Source organism: Cottoperca gobio, chromosome 11, assembly GCF_900634415.1.
Source record: "Cottoperca gobio chromosome 11, fCotGob3.1, whole genome shotgun sequence".
Classification (NCBI taxonomy): domain Eukaryota; kingdom Metazoa; phylum Chordata; class Actinopteri; order Perciformes; family Bovichtidae; genus Cottoperca; species Cottoperca gobio.
In genome coordinates this window covers 21,003,282-21,028,287 of record NC_041365.1, presented here as the reverse complement: position 1 = coordinate 21,028,287, position 25,006 = coordinate 21,003,282, and the positions used below count along the sequence as shown (strand labels likewise).

Here is a 25,006-nt window from a genome sequence, read left to right as displayed (position 1 = left end):
TGAATTCTTGAAGATAAGTTAGTTTCCCTCGCAGGCGTCCACGATGAAGAGTCCTGATGAAGTGAAGTAAAGGAGTGTTGCCTTTAACAAGAGCAAAGCTACATGAAAGCATCTGTTTACACACTGCGGGAGTTTATTACACGGAAAGGGTTAAAACGTGTTTGTGGTGCGACTGGATGCAGAAAGCAGAAAAGCCCGTCGGCAGAGAATCTTATTTTGCTTTTATGTTAATATCCTGTCAGCGCAGGATGGATGCAAACATTTAAGGTCTTTGAGGTGATTAATGTTTATGAATGAAGTGTGTATTAATGGAGGAATCGTTAGATTACATGTTTGTGTTTAATAAAGGGTGTTTCTCTTCGAGCCGGACGTCAGGAGGAATATAAAAGATCCTGGTACTAATAAAGTAAAGGGTTATTATTTTATTACCTTATGGGTGAATTATTCCTTTTATCCAAATGCCAGATGACTTTTCTTTGGCTTTTGAACACCAAATGATGCAACTTCATCTCGCCGGAGACAGTAAATTACTTGATAACACACATTTGCCTTTAACTGAACACAGAGCTGCACTCAGAACATTAAAGAGTGAAAAGACGGCCTGTAGTTTATTATCAGCAGGATAAAAGAAACACACAGAAATCTAAAATAACTGCAGGAAACATATATTTATATATTTCCTGGAACATTTCTCATCCCTGGTGAAAAGGAGTCTCTTGTTAATGAAAGTCCGCCGATGTTCTTCTTTGATTCTTGGGTTGTTTTGCTTTACTTGGAAACAGAAACCAGATGGTGAATCTGTGTGTGTGTGAAATAAATCAACGTGCTGTCGAAGCTCGTTTTAGGATTGTTTGCATTTTAGAGAATGTGAATGGAGAGAAGCTGGTGGAGGATTAGGAAGCACAGAAAGAACGAGGAAGCCACTTCTCCCTCCAGGGAAGGTCAGCAGGACTTGGATCTGCTTCCAGGCCTGTAAACTGTGTGTGTGCATGACAGAGGAGTGTGTGTGTGTGTGTGCTGATATGTGTCCAGCATGTCAGTGTGCAAGTATTACAGCCATCTCTCTGATTTAAGCATTCCCTCGGTCGCCATTATGGCCTAATAACCGTGTCAGTGTGATTAATGGCAGCAGGCGGCACTCTGATTGCACTCTCGCTCAACTACAGTAACCGGGCAACTACACTACCCACGATGCCGCTGTCTGTGCTCGTCCGCCGCGTCCATCTCGAGCAGGGCGCCCAACGCACCGGATGTGAAGGTTATACGTGCAACTCGCTCTCTGAGTGGACGATGAGCAGGAGATTAGAAGTTACAGGGAGGAGGCCATGAGATCCCCGAGGTAATAAACACAGACGGCTCCTCGTGTCCGTCTTCATCACTGCTCAGCGTTTGTGCAGATGAAGATGCAATGAGAGGATGTTTTGAGAAGGGTTAGAGAGAAGTTAGGGAGCTTATTTCAAACTTTGAGTTTCGTCTACGTTCCCAGAGTTAAAGACGGATCGCATGAATGTTCCATCGCTTCACCGTTAACATTTCTGGAGGTGCGTTTCAAACTTTTATGGCTTTAACATTAAAATGTTGCACAGGAGACGTCCTGAAATGTTGTCCAAGATTACATCATAAACCTGTAAAGATATTTTACAGACATGTGTTTTTTAATAAATACATTTTGTTTGTTCTTTTATTAGGTTTCTTTTAATTAATTTTAATTTAATTTTAACTAATTATAAAATCTTTTATAACTTTTTATTTTGTTTGTTATTTCTGGGTTGTAGATAGATATACATATATATATATATTTAAAAAAAACACTTATATTGTGATAAATGACACAAAATTGCTGAATTAAAATGAACATTTATTTAATGATGTTGTTTTCTGCATTGTCTCTTCAGTAGACATGAAACAAATTTACCAACTAAATAAATGTCGTCAGATAATTGTCACGCAGTGGAAAAGGTGAGGACCTAAAAGCAGTACAACAGACAAGCGAGCTTTATTAAAACAAAGCCGAAATCTAAAATACAAAGTAACAAAAACACAAACCAATCAGGGGTAGAACACAACACGAGCAACAGCACGAGCAACAGCACGAGCAACAGCACGAGCAACAGCACGAGCAACAGCACGAGCAACAGCACGAGCAACATCTATGACAATCTGACAAAACACAGTGGGGCAGACAGGGATAAATACACAGACACCAAACGAGGAAACCAGACACAGCTGGGGGAGAAAGGCAAAAACACAAGGGCAGAGTAAAAAGACACAGAAGGAACACATTAACAATCAGAGGAGGAGGGTAAACACACAGACAGGAAGACATATAACAAGGGGGAGTGAACACTTCAAAATAAAACAGGACACCAAAGAACAAGCAGATCGTGACAATAATCAAAACATTAACGTGAACAAAACAGCAAATTATGCATGAAAAATAAATAGTTTTGCAACTAAACAGCATTTATCAGCAGAAAGCAGCATCCTCTTGTTTCTGAGAGGCAACGTAAAAAAATACGTGTTTTAATAGTTCTGTGAAATAATAAAATAAAATAAAAGTCTCTGGTTTCCTGCATGAAAACCAAAGTTACAAGTCACAACACAAAGGCGACACTTCTGTACTTCCTGCTTTGATATCGAACGTTGACATTGTTGAATATTTGGAGGTGAAGAATCGTTTGATGAGAAAACCCTGATTAAAAATGCACAAATAAAAGGTTCCTAGTTATGAGCCATGAAACAGAAGTTATGATGTTAAAACTTTATTTTACTAGAGCTGGAAGAATTCTTTCTTTTAGATGTAAAAGTTTAAAGTATCATGCTTTGAAGGAAAACAGTTTTTACTGAGCGAGTAACTCATTTACTACAATATTAAAATTAAAATTTGACCCGATGCAACAAAAATTAAGCATCTAGAAGAAAAATAAGTATCGCACGTGACAATTTTATGTATTCAGTTAATTGTATATCTCATGTGTGGAGGGTCATAGAAGACATTACTTTACATTCATTCGACTTGACACTTTTCTCCAAAGGGACTCGCAGTAATGTATTCGGCCACATTAAGAGTTAGATGGAGTGAAAACTTGTGACTGCATCTCTCCCAAACAAATAACTAGGAGCGTGTTCAGAGCTGCTGAGAAGAACAACCAGTTCCTGCATCGAGGCGTCTTACAAGGTCCTATTGGAAGGACTCGCATGTCAGACTTTATTTTGGCTCCTCTCGCCTGGCTGACATTGCCAGAGGCGTCATCTGTTATGCAATAACTGTTGATGCTGCTGATCCTGGAAGCCTTTCTCCTGCTCTGCAAACTTTTGCACATCAGGCCGGCTGTGAAAGGTATAAAAGTCACGGCAGGACTTCATTTGACATACTGACCGTCTCAGAATACATAACTGTTGTGTAGTCTGATCCCGACTTTCGTTGTCTCTTAATCCAAAGTTTGAAAAAAACGCCCGCTTTAAATGTTAACGGCTCCTTTAATGGCCGTTACCCTTGGTCATGCGGAGCCTGATTTGAGGTTTTATGGCTCTACTCTTCCTGCTAATTGGCTCAGTTGGTCGTTATCATCTCTTGGTAAGGTGGATCATCGCAGGGAGGTTCAAAGTTGTTGCGCGGCGACCTAGAGCCAAAGGAGGAGCTCCCTTTTCATGGATCTATTTTAAATTAACGTACGTAAGGGAGTAAACTCACATGACGTATGTAACGTACTTAAGTTACGTAGCAAACGTACCTTGATCTTTTCCAAGTTTAAAATGTGTTTCACAGCGTGCGGGTAGGTGTCTGAAGCATGGTAATGGTCGTGATAACGGCCATTTAATGGGCTGATAACACTCAAAATGGTTTGAAAAATAAAGAGTTTGGAAGAAAAAATATGATATTTGGTTATTTTTAGTGTCGAATAGGCATCTAAAGTAACGCAGACATGTTTCCAGTACGCTGTATCTTCACTTTAAATTGAGCTTCCCACTGCTGTGAAGGCTCCAGAGAAAGGCGAAGCTCCCTCTTTACCCCCCCCCCCTCCGTTGTGGTGCCCTCGTGGCCAGGAGATGTCTGCTGTGCTGCCAGGATGAGAGCAGCAGTGACTCTGTGAACCTCCGTCCAAAATGAAAGCCCACTCTGACACCGAGCGCCGCAGCTTTGAACACACCAGATCTGAGGCAGCGCTGCAAAACTGATGGATGCCTGGTGAAAGGCAGGAAGTGGAGAGAAGCAGAGACACACAAAATACAGACAAATAGCCAGAGAGGATCACACAGATATTCTGGGTAACAACCTTGAACCTGTCAACTTCAGCTCTCAGGCTCCTTTTTGAGGTTTAAAAAAAAAAAAAAAGGAGGCAGAGGTTCTTCAGCGAGTGAAAACTAACATGACATATCTATCCGGGGCCGAGGTGGAGCGGGTGAAGCCCAAAGAGTTGGATCTTGTTATTTGTTGTCCTCCAGGTCACTCAGCGCCGCCTGGCAGGTGGAAAAGCTGAAATGTCTACTGTTTGTGAAGAAATGTGTTCCTCGTAGCAGCCGCAGTTTAGAAGAAGAGTCTTCGCTTCGCAAGGTCATTCTGTTTTATGAGCACTAAACTTTCAAACTGCTCTTTATCTGTTGCAGCAGTTACCTCAGTAAGCTGTGCTCAAGACGCTGCCAGTAATGCAATTGTACTAAAAAGTACATACAATCCTAATGTGTCCTTATCCTCCATCTTCCCCTCCAGGCTCCTTCATGATGGTCAACTCCTCGCAGCATTTCGGGGGCCAGAGAGCTCAGCTGCTCCTGCTGCCGCTCAGCGAGAACGACACCCACTGCATCCAGTTCAGCTACTTCCTGTACAGCCGCGACGGCCACAGCCCCGGGGACCTGCAGGTCTACATCCGGGTCAACGGGGGCCCCAAGGGCAGCGCTGTGTGGAATATCTCGGGCTCCCAGGGACGCCAGTGGCACCAGGTGGAGCTCGCCGTCAGCACTTTCTGGCCCAGTGAATACCAGGTAAGAAGCGCTGCATAAACCTGCAGAAATGATGTTCTCATATGTTACATTTGGTGCTACTTACTATTAGCGATGAGGTCGTGCATGCAACAACAAAAGAAAACCCCACCGTCAAACGCTAACATTATTGCAGATTCTTTATTACATGGAAGAAGAAGAACATTTGTAGCTTCAAGCTAGTTTGGTCGTGCAATGTTTTTCTTTTATGTCATAAACATACATTTGCCAGCCTGCCACTTGTAGTTAAAGGAGCACAGCACAGATTTTACCCATGAAGATCAGTTTGACAGAAAGCTCCAGTTAGAAGCTAAAGGGCGTCAGGAAGGAGAGAACTATGGGTAATGTAGGCTCTGGTGTTTTTGGAGCTTGACCAATACCAGGGAGTACAAGTGAGGATATCTACGTCTCTGCTGCTTCGATCTTCTTTTAATCTGCTTCCTTTGAGTCCACAACTTTGTGGAAGTGCAAAACTAAATTGCTGGAGTAGCCTTTCAAAAACCCAATCCCGTCCTCTCAGCAGTGCTGACATTATCAGTCAACTGTTCGCCGAGTGATAAGATGACGGACGGAAAACTGATTGTAATTTTGATAACTGATTTGTCACTTCTTTGATTTTATCATACTTTACTGGTCACAGCTTCACATTCAATGCTTTTTATCAATAATGAACATTTTTTATACGCCACTCAGACGTCAGAGTGGGTTCTTGGACATTTTCCATTAAATGTGATTATTTTATAGAATGAATAATTAATCAGTAATCAAAAAATAATTTATTTGTTGAAGAAGAAATTAACATAAATGTTTGTTAAAGCTTCAGTTGGAAACTACGTGTGATGAATTAAGATGCAGCCTGCATACATATTTTAAATGTAGTTTTGCTTATGCTAATGCTAAGTGTGTGCACTTGGAGTGAAGGAGTGAAATGGCTTCAGACAGACTACAGTCGCCGTCTGTTGAAGGTTTAAACACAAAATTAACAAATCTACAAATCTTTGCTTTCAAACTAATAATAAAACAGAACTTGTAACTGAACTTCAGCTCTTTGAGTTTCACCGGATGCCAGCTGTGTGTTAGCATGCTAACATATAGCATAACTATACTATACTTAATATAAGAAACATTAGCATGCTAGTGCTAGCATTTAGCTCACATCTTCTCTAGCATATATCTGAATTGTAGTGATATTGGAATTAATGTTTTGAAATATGATTTTTAGCACGAGCTGCTCATTGGTCAGCGCGCAGTGATCCTGCTGCTACAGGCCTCAGCAGCGTTATTACCATCTCCCCATCATTCAAACCACATGCAAGAATTGGCTAATTGCAGCTGTGTCATATATCACCGCGGCCCAATGGGTGTATAATTACAGCCGGCATGTGTGTTTGCATTGTACCTTTTTATTTATTGGTCAATTTTCCAGCGTGCTGCAGTTTAATCAATATCTCCGTTTGATGCCTGTTTGTCGATGCTCCTCTATTAGCGCTGTTGTGTAGCTTGTAAGATTCTGATGACTGGATGCAGCCCTGCCTCACCTCATTATGGCCGATAATTTATTCCCTGATGCTCTTCCCACCAAGCCTCCCTCGGCCCCCCCGCCGCAGCCCAGAACAGGCGTTAATGAGAAGGTGTATGGGATTGTAGGAGCGTGGGTCCGCCGAACAGTCAATTGACCTCAATTCCATGCGACCCCCAGTGCGGGGGAGCAGGCCAGGTTTTTGCTTCTATAACCTTGGCGCACTGTGAGCCCCATCTCAATAAATCAAGAGCCAGTTAATGAGATTAGAGGCCTGCGCAGATCAATGAGGACAGCCTGCGCTTCACCATCCTCAGCTCTCCTGTCCTCTCACAAACAGCCAAACTGATTTAAAGTAATGATTTTCTTCCCCTTCTGTGTGGATGTTAGAAGTTTGTCTGTCGGGCGCTGGAGCAGAGGAGGAGGAGGAGGTGGAGGCAGGGGGCGGCGAGCTCTCCAAGGGGGAAGCTGAGGTGTACAATCAGACAAGTCGGCTCAGACGGGGGAATTTGCTTAGCGCCGCAGTGTTTACCATTCGGACAAGCGTGCATAAGCAATGTAATCTACTACTCTGGTGATGTATGTCCAAGCTGCCTGAGTGATGGGGAGGCGCTGTTCTCCAAAGTCCTCCCGCCGGGCATGTAGACACAGAACAGATTGCTTTATTTGTCCTATAAACTTGGCTGATCGGCAGCACATAATGAAGCGGGTAAAGCTGTGCAGATGAGTGACGAGGCTTAAACAGAGGCCTGAAGGAACAACGTGTGTGAAGAGGGACAAGAGTTAGGGAGCGCAGGGAGCGCGGTGCCACGTTTTAGTGCTTCCCTCTTCTTCTTTTTGCCCCGGGAACACTGCCCCTCTCCTTCACCAGCTCAGCGCAGGCCCCGCAGGGCTCCACTTATCTGTCGATAAAGATCACTGTCTAGCACTCTTAGCCAACAGATGAGCCCCTGCAGGCCGCAGAGGAGCCGCTCCACACAGGGAGAGGACGACCACTTCAGAGGGCTCGGAGGAGACTGTGTGTGTGTGTGTGTGTGTGTGTGTGTGTGTGTGTGTGTGTGTGTGTGTTGGTGGACAGCTGCTGCTGGTGGTGGAGGGTTAGATTAACTAGAGGAAAATAAGCAAATCCAGTAATCAGCGAGCATCAACACCCCCTCAGGAAACACAGACTGCTACAGAGATATGTTGGACTGTGATCAGCTTTTGCATTTTGCTTTCACTGATATGAGATTTTAAAATTCAATGCCAATATTTCTGGGTTTAAAAAAAATCATTTTTTCATTCATGCACTGGTCAATTTTGACACTTTGGGCTATTTTGCTTCCTTAACATGTCGTGTGGTGCAAAGGAAGCATGAGAACATGAGAGTGTGTGTGTTTGTAACTGTGTGTGTAGATGTAAACTCTCCACAGCTACATTACATAACGCCTCATGTACATATTAAACACTTGTAATATAAACGTGTGTTGATGTGAGTCATGAAGTGGGGAAGCTTCATGATATCTGTTAGTTACATGTTTGACCCTGTTCACCTGTAGTGTGTACAACATGTATGACCCTGTTCACCTGTAGTGTGTACAACATGTATGACCCTGTTCACCTGTAGTGTGTACAACATGTATGACTCTGTTCACCTGTAGTGTGTACAACATGTATGACTCTGTTCACCTGTAGTGTGTACAACATGTATGACTCTGTTCACCTGTAGTGTGTACAACATGTATGACCCTGTTCACCTGTAGTGTGTACAACATGTATGACCCTGTTCACCTGTAGTGTGTACAACATGTATGAATGTTACAATACATATCTCTAAAGGAGCTTTTCTCTAAAGGAGCTTTTTCTCACACTCTTCAGCAGAAGTCTCCACTTCAGTAGCACTTACATACACCAAACTTTCCACTTTCATTCCTCTCTATATTCTGCAGCTTTGTGCAGAGGGCTTTGTTCACATGTCACTCACAGCTCATGTTATACACGCTACACTCACTACATGCAGGAGATGCACAGAGTTCTGTGTGTTGACAGGATTTAGTGATTTATGGAGTGATACAAAGACAGATCCAGAATCTGTACAAACCTTTGACATGTGAACAACATGCAACACTTTGAACCTGCTTCATCCAGACTTCTCTTTAGATCTGGACATGGAGCACATCAGCACATCTTTAATGAAATAACACCGATGTTGTATATTTATACAAAGTATAAAAAATAATGTTCTTAAGGTAAATAATCCACTGGAGAAGTCTCATGGTGATTTGTATTCGTTAAAATGTTTAATGTCTCAGTGATCGTAAAATGATTCATTAATGTTGGAACTTCATGAACCAGCAATTATATAAAGTATTTACAATTTGACCCATTGGTCAATTTAGCCATTAAAGTGGAACTGTAGAGATTCATTGTTGCACTTCCACAATGTTTGTGGACTCAGAAGAGACTCAAACCCCCAACATGCTGGATCCTACATTTCCCATAATGCCACCAGTGTCCTCTCTTCCTGAGGGAGTCGATGGCACAAACTTGCTCTGGCTGTCGATCTGATTTGATCAGCATGCGTCAGCTGACTGAGATCGTGACCTGGTAACACACTGCTTGACTTTGGCGAACACACTTTTTTTTTTATTGGAGATTGAACTTTGGATTGTCACGGCATTGAAGGACAGAAGAGAACATTGAGCGGACCGGTTCGCTCTCTCACTGTCAGCGTGGGTTTGTGAAGCACAGTAGGCGTTAAAGAGATGCTCTTTTGGAAGCTTCTCTACTTTAGATTTATTCTTTTTTACTCTCTGTCCTCCTTATCGCACCATCTTAATGCCCAGTGCATCTCACTATTTAGTCCCCTTCGCTCTTATCTCTCGTCCCTCTCTTCTGCTTACCTATTGTATTGTATCACCTTCTTTCACCCGGGCAGTGCAGCAGTTTGGCAAATATAAGGTTAGATAAACTATTATATATAAACCTTAAGCCTTCACAGGGCAAAGTCCCAGCAGCCAGCTCCAGAAGTCGTGTCCTGTTTTATTTTTGGTGATATTTTCAATAACCACGTCTGTATTTAGTACTTATTATTTGTTGTGGCGGGGTCCGCCATGACTGCCCTGGATTCAGATTGCCTACCTAAGCAAGAGGAAACTATGCATGCAGGTAATTCACTGCAATTTGATCTAATTGATATCAGCCTCACAGTTGGTGTGTGCGTGCATGGCGTGCAGAGGATACACAACGGTTTAACAGCGAATATTGAGAAGAGAAAATTGGCTTTCTTTTAGCTTTTGGAGGGAATTGATGACTGTTCATCCAGAAGAGGGGACGCTCTCCCCGTCCTCTGCTTTGATTACTTCGCTTGTTGTTGATGTGTAGTCACAGAGAGGTGAGCCGCTTACAAAGTCACTTAAAGTTCATGAATTTGAGAACTGCGATATGTTGTCAATCTGTGGTGTGAAAGTTATTCTTCCTCTTGAGTGAACCCAGGACACGCAGGAGAGAATGTATATGTTCTGCTCTGTGAATCATCCACACCAGCTACTTGATGTACTTCACATTCCCGTCCTCCTAATTAGCTGCTCGTGTACCAATATAGTTGGTAATCCTCGCCTATTCCATCACTTTCTTACAATACACATTTTAAATATCCATTCATTAGGCGTGTGTGGACCTTCTTCATTAATTCAACGTTTAAGATAACACGCATTATATCAGCCGAACAACTGCTGAACCTTTTGTGTTCTGCAGCTGTAATACATTTAAATTGAGATTTTCTCCTCAGAATGATCAATTTCTTTTTTATTTATTTCTATTTATGGAGTGTGAATGTCACTCCATTCAATCTAAGAGGGAACAAGGTAACGGGGGACTCCTGTCCAAGTAAAGGGTGGACCGTTTTGTTTTCTGAATCAACAAACAGATTGTGTTCCTGAACGAGTAGATCGAGGACACGTGCAGTCAGATTGCTTGTGACACCTGCGTTCTTCTGGGAATTAAACTATTTTAAAGGTCCAACAAAAGTTTGATATTCTTAGTGAGATAGTGGGAGGTGATGGCCTCGTGGTCTAGTGGTACGGCCACCAAATACAACACCAGATGGTCGTGACTTCAATACCAGTGCTGCCACCATTGTGCCCCTGAGCAACTTAACACTACAGGAGACTGTCCCTGGAGTGAGTTCACTGTAAGATGCTCTGGATAAGAGCGTCTGCTAAATGACCCGTAATGTAAAAATAAATGTACTGATTCATAAAAGGTGATGAAGTTGTTGGGACATCCTTTACTGTTGAACCTTCTGAGTATGAAACGTTAGCCCTCACACTCCTCTCGTGGCTAAAATGACCCTAAATTCACATACTATGATTGGAACAAAACCAACAGTAGACATCTTGGAGGTCCACTGTTGGATAGGTACACAAGAACACACACACACACACACACTTACAGGACATTCTGTCTTGTCCTCCTGCAGTATAAATATTGTACACCTCACTTTTCTTCTTCATACGTCATATATTTCCATGTTTTACTGCCACGTTGTCGTAATGGATCAATATTGTTGCCTCGTTCTCGCTTAAGAAATCAATTAAAAGAACATTGTTTCAGTTTCTGCTCACCACATGCGTCAAACGATTGCATGTAAGCTTTTAAATTATGAAAGTGCTCATGAAGATTGATGGTATTCACATATCAATTGAGAGCTTTATCATTAATTCACACACATAAATAATTTCTGCAGCGCTATAATAAAAACTTAAAGCTAAAAAGATATTAATTACAGTGCAAATCTTGTTTTTAATGCAATCCCTTTTACTGCCACCAGTGATTTTATGTGTTAAGTGTGAAGCCTCCTGGAATGCAGTATGGATTTTGTTACTCTACACTATCAATTCTCCGGCATTGAATTTTATGAGCCAAATACGGCTCTGCAGGAGGCGCATATTAAAATGCCTGCATGCTTTTCACATCAGATATGACTGTCCAGCTGCTTCCTTCTCCTTAACTCTCTGCACGTGCCAGAACCTTCTTCTTCATTTGGATTTGTTTCTCGTTTGCTTTGGTCGCTGACGATGATACGACGCTCCATCTTGGTCGATGGCCCCCTCGCAGTAAACCGAACCTTGGTTTAAACTTCACAGATTGTGCCTTTGCACTGTCGAAGGCCTCTTTGTTGTTGCCCAGTTCTGTAACAACAAAAGGGAGAAGGCTGCAGAATGACATCACCTTGAACCGGATATTTTCAATTGGACAAATCCATCTCTTTTAGTGTTTGCAGAAATATATTTTCCTCCATGCGACTTGTGTGAGTATTGGCAAAGGGTAAAACTTTGCTATCAAATATTAAAGATGCTATCAGAGCCAGTCATGATGAACAATATCAGTGTGGCTCAAGCTTCCACCCGCCGCTTTATATCTCCTCCTCTTATGCAAGGTGTTCCCCCACTATCTGTCCCTGCACTGTTTCCTCTCTATACATCTTTTTATATCTCCTTCCTGCGACTGACAGCTCAACACACTGCAGGATAAGAAAACACACAAAGACAAACCTCAAGCAAACGAAGAACACTTTTAGAAAAGCATGCGTGATTGATGGTAGAGACACGTATGCAGGAACGTGTTGATGAGATGGGCTGCAAACAGAAAACACAGACAATTAAAGAAATGTTCTGCAAATATGTAAAACACACCTAAGTAGAGAAACTCTCTCCAAATACAGACGACAAACCAATTCAAATAAGTTCTCTGTATATGTGTTGTTAAATGTGTGAAGACGTTTTTAACGTGCGATTGTGTTTTAGCTACTTGTACGTGTGTCTTTATCTGCAGTGCGTTGAGTTCTCAGAGCCACCAAACCTTCTTGCAGCTTCACTCTTCATATGTTCAGCAGATCTTCTCATGCTCAGTGCCATGCTTTGTGTGTCCAAAGAGCAACCGGATTTCACTGTAGACGTGTGCACGTGCGCTGCTATTGGACGCCAAGTTCCTCCGTGTCTGGCACAGTCGTACTCCAACATCCTCTTCTGTAAGTGAGGGCCGATGCAGAGGAGTCTAACGATGGTTCAAAGCACGGAGCGGAGTGAATCGATGGCGGTGGGTGCATTCACGTGTGATGAATTGAAGAGTTAATCGGTCTGACGTCTCTAATAGCCCAACATAGGAATGAAAAATAAAAATAAATTAGTGGAAAGAAAGCCTTAGTCTGTATCCATCTGCCAAGGTCTTTTGTGGTATTGATTGGCCCTAAGCACTTAAAGCCTGATGCATTGTCAACTTTGCAATCTATTGCCTGTCTGAGTGCACGGTCACAGTCTGACTGCGACTGGGCTTTGACATAGATAACCAGACGTAGTAAGAGTGGGTGAAGCAGAGGCTATGACACACACACACACACACACACACACACACACACACACACACACACACACACACACAATTACAGTTTCAACTTCCAGCTGTTAATGCACTCAACCCTTTAAGTTCAGAGTTTTTTTGTGCTGCAGTAAAAAGTGAAGAGTTGCGAATGATTTGGGCTCTGCTGACTGTAATTACTATTCAGAAACCCAGAATGACTCTGCTGCACTCTGGGAGGCCTCCCAATTCACTTTGAGGCTCTGCATGCTCCCGGCTCATTTAGATGACTGAGTGAATATTTAGGCTGCGTTTAAGGACTCCTGCAGCTGCCGTATGGATTGATTAAAGGGACAGAAGAGGGATTTATTCATGATCTGTGCACTGTACAGCTTGGTTAGCCAGACTTATTAGAAAACTAAACTAATAGAAGTTTTTTGCCATTTAAAAGAGCTTGGAAAGTGAATCCTCTCCGTTCAGGCTTGTTTAGCAATGAGCCTGATTGGGCAGTTATGTTCTGCTGGTGTCACAATACTGGTGCACGAGTATTAGGAGCTCCGCCAAGTAGGTTGTGTTTCCGTTTGGTTTGTCTGCTGGTCTGCAGGATTACGGAAAGGCTACTGGCATGACTTGGTGTAAGGGTGTAGGGTGGCCCTAGGAAGAACATGCACACATTACTTTTCACTTCTGGAAACAGCCCTGGTGGAGGTCTGTGCTCCGAGTGAACTGTGTAATCCAACAACGACGTCCACCCTGACCATCATGACTGATGATCTCCCGTCTCTTCTCCAGTCTTTGAGTCTATGTGTAAAGGGGGGGGGGTCACTGATAAGTTGATTTCAGGGGCGACTTGTGATGCTTTGTGGTCTCAATGTTTTTAAAATTCTGTTGATTGAACTTGTTGGCTCTTAATCTGCGTCTTGGCTGTGGCCATGTGCATCGATCATCTGGAGGCATCTATCAGCCGCTCATATGGTCGTTGTAGACAAATGAACCTTTGAGCTGCAAACTGTTCCTAAAGTCAAGAATGCTCTTCCAGGGTCAGATGAGCAGCTGGTTGGTTAATCAGTGCAGGTTCCCAAACTCAGTGCAACACAGCAGGTTAACAAAATAAAGCAGGGAGATGCTAAGAATGAGCTGTTGACACACTTGCTCTCTGAGTTATTTGATGATCCCTGTCCCGCACCAGACAGCCTGAGAGAGAATCTAAGTGACTGTAGTCATGAGCCTAATGCTGTATACGATGCTTTGTTTGTGAGAGGTATTACAGTATACACTGTGTAGCACTCAAATGATCCCGCAAGGCTTCTTAGCAACAATCACTAACTGATAACTAACTTCATGCAAGCAGATTTTCCCGCCTTCTGAAATAAAGGGATGTCCTGAGAATTTTAATTCTAACATCTGGCACATGATGTGCTTCTATACGTAGAATATAGTAAGTAGTGTGCAGTGAACAAAGGTTTGTTGTGTTATGTTAGGGACTCACTGGTTTAGATTTTGCATTTAGGTCCCTGATGGGTAAACGGATGTTCAATAAAGAATCTGTTTATATATTACTTATACAAACGTTAGAATACTTATGATTAACCTTTGGGCAAGAGATGTTAAGTCAAGTCAATTTTATTTATAAATTCAAAATTTACAGATTTGCCTTTAAGGGGTTTTTCCATGTGCCACCCTCGGTCCTAAGACGTTGAATCCGATGAGGTGGAAGAAGCATCAGGATAATATTTAGTGTGTCTCTAGTTGATGATCGGGTTAGGGCAGATAACCACTGAGATTTGCATTTAGACAAGCAACTTGTTTTCTTGCCTGAAGATTGGATCTGAAATGTGTATCTTCCAGTTACCTCGGGAGTACGGGTTTAAGCACACAGTATATCTAGCAATCCAAGCTATTTATGAATATCGAGACATCACCACGATCACTGCACGCAGGTCTGATCAGACCAGTGTTGCTGCGGAAATTGGCATCCGTGCCTCTTCTATGATAGCTTTCCCTGTACGATCCCATGGCTTTTTAATACAAAATAGTGTCTTAAGAGCGCTTGTTCTTTGTTTCTGAGGGGCTTATACTAAATCCTGATATTATATATATCCCCCCCGGCGTTGTAGAGAGACAAAAAGGTTTCTCTGCTTCTAAATCCTACTATAGCTGTTGTAAGAATACTGTGTTCGAAACAAAAAACTGAGAAAGAAATGCAAGAAAGCTTCCAGATTACCGTTTTAAAGGCAATAAGAAGTTTTACGATGGAGCTTTCTTTTGAATGTTTGGATTAATGGACGATCTGTGCATGTCTGTTCTAGACGAGCCTTCTGGACCTCATCCCTATAATTTCTTACTTTGTCGGTCTACTTGCCACTCGAGATGTAATGGTCTGTAGTCATTTAATTCTTCCATTGTCTCCGCAGGTCATCTTTGAAGCAACAGTTTCGGAGGAGCGGCAGGGCTACATTGCCTTGGACGACATTGTGCTGCTCAATTACCCCTGTTGTAAGTACCCGTTCTGCACTTATCATAGCATACCTTCTGACCTTTACTGAATCCGAGTGAAAGTGGTCGACTCAAACAACGAACGCACTGGCCAGGAAGCTTCCAGAAAAGCTTCCCGGAGGTGATTGAAGACTATGAGGCAATCTGGCTCTCAGGGTGGCAACTGATACACATATAACCAGTACCTGTCTGGAGTGTCACAGCCACAGTTGCGCAGCAGGAGGCACCTTTTGTCCACGCAGAATGGCTGACCTTTCCCTCTGATTGCTACGCTCCATGGCCTGGTGCTTTAAACTAATGTGATGGTGCAGGCAGGGAAAGGACAGACAGGTGGTACTACTTTGATCCTCTCTGGGAGTTTTTCTTTTTCATCACTGGGATATCAGGGGGTTGGAGCTTTATGAATGCTGGTAATGTTACATTACGCTGTGTCCTGATACGTTTACCATTAAACCCCCTGCGTCTTTTGGTGCACAGGCTCTGTGTAGAGGTTGCAGCCATCATAACAGAGCCCTGACGCTCACTGCTGTGCTCTATTGAACGCCAATTAACAAAATGTACTGAAACGTAGACGTAACTGGAAAAGCTGCACCGACCCATGCAGCTAACAAGAGACAACATGGAGCCGGAAGAGAAAACGTGATTTAAATGGAAAATGGGTCATTATTGTCTTTTTATTAAATAACATGTTTATCCATTTAACAGCTACGACCAGTTATTGTGTAATGCAGAGTGTTTGATTACATATTACTCTATAATTAGTTTAGTTCTACGCTGGTTGTTTAGCAAATGTCAAATCAAGTATATGTAAGGTTTTAATTAGCCTCCACACATATATAGATAATTATGTTTTTGTTGCCATTATATATTATTATTATTATTATTATTATTATTAGTTGATGGGGTTATTTGGGGTTTCACTTCAGAGGCAGGAATGAAATAAAAAGCGGGATCTTGTAATGTTTAGGGGTTTTTATAGCATATACTTCAATTATATACAATCGTTTGTCGAAGAGGCGATTCAGGTAAATTCAGACAATATGAGAAAAATATTGTGTTTTTGGAAAATGAAAGCATGTAAACATGTTCTAGTAGAAACCCTAAATACAACTGTGAACCTGAAAATTAGCATAATATGTCCCCTTTAATGACTTTTTAATATGTCACATGTTATTTAGCTTGTTCTGCAGCTAAATCTAAATCCATGCAGCTTAAGACATTGCTAACATCAACTGTCTTCATCTTATATCCAACAAAACTGACATGAAACTTGGTGTTTCTGTCAAACCTTGCTTCTTAGATCCACACCGGCCTTCTGCGAGAACAGTAATATTGTGTTGTAGCCACATGAATGTGTGTAAATGTTAATCAGATATCCTTTTCTGGCTCTACTGTAAAATCAGGCAGGCTGCACATTATACATCAGAGTCCTCACAGACTTGGAGTAACCATTTCTAAAACCAGTGCAAAAAGTTGTTTTATTTAATCTAATTTCATCTCCGAATTGTGCCACTTGCCCTCTTGTCTCCTGCACTCAGTGGAGCGTTTCCATGGTGATTTTGGATGGGGCTTTTGGGTCGGTGGCGTTGCCAGACCCCCTCAACATGAGACCGGGCTGGGTTTTAGCCTTGTTGCAGATGGTGGCGCTTGGACCCGCCACATGCATATTATCTCACATTAGGGGACAGAGTCCCCTGCCAGGAAGTGCTTTAAATATATACTTACACCGTAAATACATGAATCATAGAGGCACAACTGATGTGTACGACGCACAACAACAACAAAAACAACATACATCTGCACAATCACACATTCCTTTGTACCAGCTGGTGTAGCTGCAGGAGCAGTCACCCAGAACAACCCTTTAAAAACACACAGTGACACGAAAAGATGTAAGTAAACATTAGCAAGCTGGTATAAATTTCCCCACAGGCAGTGAGAATAATGGCGGCCCCCAAAGGAAAGATTCAACTCAGAGGCAGCTGCTTTTCAGTTTGCATTCCCACTCATTTGACATTTGTGTTGTTTTCCTCTAGAGTCAGTGTCTTTATTCTGAACACGTGTTCCAGTCAAGACCAATCTCTCCTGCACCAAGAATAAGAGGCAGCATTACTAATTCAGAGAACCAACATCTCAGACAGTCTGAATGCTTTTGGGACTCAAATCACCTTGCCTGTATTTATGTTTCGCTGTATTAATTAAGGCTAGACAGGTCACACATACACACTACTGGGCTTTTAGATTTCAAATTAAGTTTTCTCAGTAACTATTAATGCAGCTGCTTCATCCTCAAATGACTTCTGCTATAATTGGGGCTGTGAACGCTTCACTTTAAAAGATGACTTGAAAATGTGTTTGTTTTCCTCCAGACAAAATACTTTAACTGACACCACAACAGACGCCTACAGGGTGTATGCTCCTGCTTTTACTTCTATGACAAGCTACAAAACACGTGGGGCAGACAGGGATGCATACCAAGACACCAAACGAGAAACCAGAACAGCTGGGGAGAAAGGCAAAAACACAAGGCAGAGTAAAAGCACAGAGAGGAAACATTACAATCGCATTAGGAGGGTAAACACCAGACAGATAGACACGTAACAAGGTGGAGTGAACACATTCAAAATAAACAGTACACCAAAGAACAATCAGACTTCGGACAATAATCAAAACATTAACGTGACAAAACAGAAGATTATGCATGGAAAATCAATATTGTTTTGGCAACTAAACAGCATTTATCAGCAGAAAGCAGCATCCGCTTGTTTCTGAGAGGCAACTGTAAAAAAATTATCGTGGTTTTAATAGTTCTGTGAAATAATAAAATAAAAATAAAGGTTTCCCCCCCTCGGTTTCCTCATAAAACCAAAGTTACAGTCAACACAAAGGCGACACTTCTGTACTTCCTGCTTTGATATCGAACGTTTGACATTGTTGAATTTTGGAGGTGACGAATCGTTTGATGAGAAAACCCTGATTAAAAATGCACAAATAAAAGGTTCCTAGTTATGAAGCCATGAAACAGAAGTTATGATGTTAAAACTTTATTTTACTAGAGCTGTAAGAATTCTTTCTTTAGATGTAAAAGTTTAAAGTATCATGCTTTGAAGAAAACAGTTTTTACTGAGGCGAGTACTCATTACTACAATATTAAAATTAAAATTTGACCCGATGCAACAAAAATTAAGCATCTAGAAGAAAAATAAGTATCGCACGTGACAATTTTATGTATTCAGTTATGTATATCTCATGTGTGGAGGGTCATAGAAGACATTACTTTACATTCATTCGACTTCACTTTTCTCCAAAGGGACTCGCAGTAATGTATTCCGGCACATTAAGGTTTAATGGAGTGAAACTTGTGACTGCATGTCTCCCAAACAAATAACTAGGAGCGGTTCAGAGCTGCTGAGAAGAACAACCAGTTCCTGCATCGAGGCGTCTTACAAGGTCCTATTGGAAGGACTCGCATGTCAGACTTTATTTTGGCTCCTCTCGCCTGGCTGACATTGCCAGAGCGTCATCTGTTATGCAATAACTGTTGATGCTGCTGATCCTGGAAGCCTTCTCCTGGTCCTGGCAACTTTTGCACTCAGGCCGGCTGTGAAAGGTATAAAAGTCACGGCAGGACTTCATTTGACTACTGACCGTCTCAGAATACATAACTGTTGTGTAGTCTGATCCCGACTTTCGTTGTCTCTTAATCCAAAGTTTGAAAAAAACGCCCGCTTTAAATGTTAACGGCTCCTTTATGGCCGTTACCCTTGGTCCTGCGGAGCCTGATTTGAGGTTTTTATGGCTCTACTCTTCCTGCTAATTGGCTCAGTTGGTCGTTATCATCTCTTGGTAAGGTGGATCATCGCAGGGAGGTTCAAAGTTGTTGCGCGGCGACCTAGAGCCAAAGGAGGAGCTTCCCTTTTCATGGATCTATTTTAAATATCGTACGTAAGGGATAAACTCACATGACGTATGTAACGTACTTAAGTTACGTAGCAAACGTACCTTGATCTTTTCCAAGTTTAAATGTGTTTCACAGCGTGCGGTAGGTGTCTGAAGCATGGTAATGGTCGTGATAACGGCCATTTAATGGCTGATACACTCAAAATGGTTTGAAAAATAAAGAGTTTGGAAAAAAAATATGATATTTGGTTATTTTTAGTGTCGAATAGGCTCTAAAGTAACGCAGACATGTTTTCCAGTACGCTGTATCTTCACTTAAATTGAGCTTCCCACTGCGGTGAAGGCTCCAGAGAAAGGCGAAGCTCCCTCTTTACCCCCCCCCCCTCCGTTGTGGTGCCCTCGTGGCCAGGAGATGTCTGCTGTGCTGCCAGGATGAGAGCAGCGTGACTCTGTGAACCTCCGTCAAAATGAAAAGCCCACTCTGACACCGAGCCCGCAGCTTTGACACACCAGATCTGAGGCAGCGCTGCAAACTGATGGATGCCTGTGAAAGGCAGAAGTGGAGAGAGCAGAGACACACAAAATACAGACAAATAGCCAGAGAGGATCACACAGATATTCTGGGTAACAACCTTGAACCTGTCAACTTCAGCTCTCAGCTCCTTTTTGAGGTTTAAAAAAAAAAAAAAAGGAGGCAGAGGTTCTTCAGCGAGTGAAAACTAACATGACATATATATCCGGGGCCAGGTGGAGCGGGTGAAGCCCAAAGAGTTGGATCTTGTTATTTGTTGTCCTCAATGTCACTCACGCCGCCTGGCAGGTGGAAAGCTGAAATGTCACTGTTTGTGAAGAAATGTGTGTCCTCGTAGCAGCCGCAGTTTAGAAAGAGTCTTCGCTCGCAAGGTCATTCTGTTTTATGAGCACTAACTTTCAAACTGCTCTTTATCTGTTGTGCAGCAGTTACCTCAGTAAGCTGTGCTCAAGACGCTGCCATATGCAATTGTACTAAAAAGTACATACAATCCTAATGTGTCCTTATCCTCCATCTTCCCCTCCAGGCTCCTTCATGATGGTCAACTCCTCGCAGCATTTCGGGGCCAGATAGCTCAGCTGCTCCTGCTGCGCTTCAGCGAGAACGACACCCACTGCATCCAGTTCAGCTACTTCCTGTACAGCCGCGACGGCCACAGCCCCGGGGACCTGCAGGTCTACATCCGGTCAACGGGGGCCCCCAAGGGCAGCGCTGTGTGGAATATCTCGGCTCCCAGGGACGCCAGTGGCACCAGGTGAGCTCGCCGTCAGCACTTTCTGGCCCAGTGAATACCAGGTAAGAAGCGCTGCATAAACCCTGCAGAAATGATGTGTCTCATATTTACATTTGGTGCTACTTACTATTACGATGAGGTCGTGCACAACAACAACAAGAACCCCACCGTCAAACGCTAACATTATTGCAGATTCTTTATTACATGGAAGAAGAGAACATTTGGTATCTTCAAGCTAGTTTGGTCGTGCTGTTTTTCTTTTATGTCATAAACATACATTGCCAGCCTGCCACTTGTAGTTAAAGGAGCACAGCACAGATTTACCCATGAAGATCAGTTTGACAGAAAGCTCCAGTTTAGAAGCTAAAGGGCGTCAGGAAGGAGAGAACTATGGGTAATGTAGGCTCTGGTGTTTTTGGAGCTTGACCAATACCAGGGATACAAGTGAGGATATCTACGTCTCTGCTGCTTCGATCTTCTTTTAATCTGCTTCCTTTGAGTCCACAACTTTGTGGAAGTGCAAAACTAAATTGCTGGAGTAGCCTTTCAAAAAACCCAATCCCGTCCTCTCAGCAGTGCTGACATTATCAATCAACTGTTCGCCGAGTGATAAGATGACGGACGGAAAACTGATTGTAATTTGATAACTGATTTGTCACTTCTTTGATTTTATCATACTTTACTGGTCCAGCTTCACATTCAATGCTTTTTATCAATAATGAACATTTTTTATTCGCCACTCATACTTCAGAGTGGGTTCTTGGACATTTTCCATTAAATGTGATTATTTTATAGAATGAATAATTAATCAGTAATCAAAAAATAATTTATTTTTTGAGAAGAAATTAACATAAATGTTTGTTAAAGCTTCAGTTGGAAACTACGTGTGATGAATTAAGATGCAGCCTGCATACATATTTTAAATGTAGTTTTTGCTTATGCTAATGCTAAGTGTGTGCACTTGGATGAAGGAGTGAAATGGCTTCAACAGACTACAGTCGCCGTCTGTTGAAGGTTTAAACACAAAATTAACAAATCTACAAATCTTTGCTTTCAAACTAATAATAAAACAGAACTTGTAACTGAACTTCAGCTCTTTGAGTTTCACCGGATGCCAGCTGTGTGTTAGCATGCTAACATATAGCATAACTATACTATACTTAATATAAGAACACATTAGCATGCTAGTGCTAGCATTTAGCTCACATCTTTCTCTAGCATATATCTGAATTGTAGTGATCTTGGAATTAATGTTTTGAAATATGATTTTTAGCACGAGCTGCTCATTGGTCAGCGCGCATTGATCCTGTCTGCTACAGGCCTCAGCAGCGTTATTACCATCTCCCCATCATTCAAACCACATGCAAGAATTGGCTAATTGCGCTGTGTCAATATCACCGCGGCCCAATGGGTGTATATTACAGCCGGCATGTGTGTTGCATTGTACCTTTTTATTTATTGGTCAATTTTCCAGCGTGCTGCAGTTTAATCAATATCTCCGTTTGATGCCTGTTTGTCGATGCTCCTCTATTAGCGCTGTTGTGTACTTTGTAAGATTCTGATGACTGGAGCAGCCCGCCTCACCTCATTAGGCCGATAATTTATTCCCTGATGCTCTTCCCCACCAGCCTCCCTCGCCCCCCCCGCGCAGCCCATACAGGCGTTAATGAGAAGTGTAATGGGATTGTAGGAGCGTGGGCCGCCGAACAGTCAATTGACCTCAATTCCATGCGACCCCCAGTGCGGGAGCAGGCCAGGTTTTTGCTTCTATAACCTTGGCGCACTGTGAGCCCCATCTCAATAAATCAAGAGCCATTTTAATGAGATTAGGGCCTGCCAGCATCAATGAGGACAGCCTGCGCTTCACCATCCTCAGCTCTCCTGTCCTCTCACAAACAGCCAACTGATTTAAGTAATGATTTTTCTTCCCCTTCTGTTGGATGTTGAAGTTTGTCTGTCGGGCGCTGGGAGCAGAGGAGGAGGATGGGTGGAGGCAGGGGGCGGCGAGCTCTCCAAGGGGAAGCTGAGGTGTACAATCAACAAAGTCGGCTCAGACGGGGGAATTTGCTTAGCGCCGCAGTGTTTTACCATTCGGACAAGCGTGCATAAGCAATTGTAATCTACTACTCTGGTGATGTATGTCCCAAGCTGCCTGATTGATGGGGAGGCGCTGTTCTCCAAAGTCCTCCCGCGGCATGTAGACACAGAACGATTTGCTTTATTTGTCCTATAACTTGGCTGATCGGCAGCACATATGAAGCGGGTAAAGCTGTGCAGATGATGACGATGCTTAAACAGGGCCTGAAGGAACAACGTTGTGAAGAGGGACAAGAGTTAGGGAGCGCAGGGAGCGCGGTGCCACTTTTTTAGTGCTTCCCTCTTTCTCTTTTTGCCCGGGAACACTGCCCCTCTCCTTCACCAGCTCAGCGCAGGCCCCGCAGGCTCCACTTATCTGTCGATAAAGATCACTGTCTATCACTCTTAGCCAACAGAATGAGCCCCGCAGGCCGCAGAGAGCCTCTCCACACAGGGAGGACGACCACTTCAGAGGCTCGGAGGAGACTGTGTGTGTGTGTGTGTGTGTGTGTGTGTGTGTGTGTGTGTGTGTGTGGGTGTTGGTGGACAGCTGCTGCTGGTGGTGAGGGTTAGATTAACTAGAGGAAAATAAGCAAATCCAGTAATCAGCGAGCATCAACACCCCCTCAGGAAACACGACTGCTACAGAGATATGTTGGACTGTGATCACTTTTGCATTTTGCTTTCACTGATATGAGATTTTTTTAAAATTCAATGCCAATATTTCTGGGTTAAAAAAAATCATTTTTTTCATTCATGCACTGGTCAATTTTGACACTTTGGGCTATTTTGCTTCCTTAACAGTCGTGTGGTGCAAAGGAAGCATGAGAACATGAGTGTGTGTGTGTTTGTAACTGTGTGTGTAGATTAAACTCTCCACAGCTACTTACATAACGCCTCATGTACATATTAACACTTGATATATAACGTGTGTTGATGTGAGTCATGAAGTGGGAAGCTTCATGATATCTGTTAGTTACATGTTTGACCCTGTTCACCTGTATTGTACAACATGTATGACCCTGTTCCCTGTAGTGTGTACAACATGTATGACCCTGTTTCACCTGTAGTGTGTACAACATGTTGACTCTGTTCACCTGTAGTGTGTACAACATGTATGACTCTGTTCACTGTAGTGTGTACAAATGTATGACTCTGTTCACCTGTATGTGTACAACATGTATTGAACCCTGTTCACCTGTAGTGTGTCCAACATGTATGACCCTGTTTCACCTGTAGTGTGTACAACATGTATAATGTTTACAATACATATCTCTAAAGGAGCTTTCCTCTAAGAGCTTTTTTCTCACACTCTTCAGCAGAAGTCTCCACTTCAGTAGCACTTACATACACCAAACTTTCCACTTTCATTCCTCTCTATATTCTGCAGCTTTGTGCAGAGGGCTTTGTTCACATGTCACTCACAGCTCATGTTTATACACGCTACACTCACTACATGCAGGAGATGCACAGAGTTCTGTGTGTTTGACAGGAATTTAGTGATTTATGGAGTGATACAAAGACAGATCCCAGAATCTGTACAAACCTTTGACATTGAACACAGCAAACACTTTGACTGCTTCATCCATACTTCTCTTTAGATCTGGACATGGAGCACATCAGCCCCATCTTTAATGAAATAACAACGATGTTGTATATTTATACAAAGTATAAAAAATAATGTTCTTAAGGTAAATAATCCACTGGAGAAGTCTCATGGTGATTTGTATTCGTAAAAATGTTTAATGTCTCAGTGATCGTAAAATGATTCATTAATGTTTGGAACTTCATGAACCAGCAATTATATAAAGTATTTACAATTTGACCCATTGGTCAATTTAGCCATAAAGTGGAACTGTGAGATTCATTGTTGCACTTCCACAATGTTTGTGGACTCAGAAGAACTCAAACCCCCAACATGCTGGATCCTACATTTCCCTAATGCCACCAGTGTCCTCTCTTCCTGAGGAGTCGATGGCACAACTTGCTCTGGCTGTCGATCTGATTTGATCACATGCGTCAGCTGACTGAGATCGTGACCTGGTAACACACTGCTTTGACTTGGCGAACACACTTTTTTTTTTATTGGAGATTGAACTTTGGATTGTGTCACTGCATTGAAGGACAGAAGAGAACATTGACGGACCGGTTTCGCTCTCTCACTGTCAGCGTGGGTTTGTGAAGCACAGTAGGCGTTAAAGAGATGCTCTTTTGGAAGCTTCTCTACTTTAGATTTATTCTTTTTTACTCTCTGTCCTCCTTATCGCACCATCTTAATGCCCAGTGCATCTCACTATTTAGTCCCCTTCGCTCTTATCTCTTCGTCCCTCTCTTCTCTTACCATTGGATTGTATCCACCTTCTTTCACCCGGCAGTGACAGCAGTTTGGCACATATAAGGTAGATAAACATTAATATAAACCTTAAGCCTTCAC

The 25,006-nt window shown here is 42.6% G+C and overlaps 1 protein-coding gene across 1 annotated transcript in view; it reads left to right on the top strand.

The window, feature by feature from the left end:
• Nucleotides 1-25,006, top strand: part of LOC115015681 (receptor-type tyrosine-protein phosphatase U-like) — a 209,475-nt gene that overhangs the window by 88,775 nt on the left and 95,694 nt on the right. The window contains exons 3-4 of the mRNA XM_029443188.1: nt 4,712-4,983; nt 15,250-15,331. Of these exons, the coding sequence (XP_029299048.1) occupies nt 4,712-4,983; nt 15,250-15,331 (354 nt within the window). The remainder of the gene's footprint in view (nt 1-4,711; nt 4,984-15,249; nt 15,332-25,006) is intronic.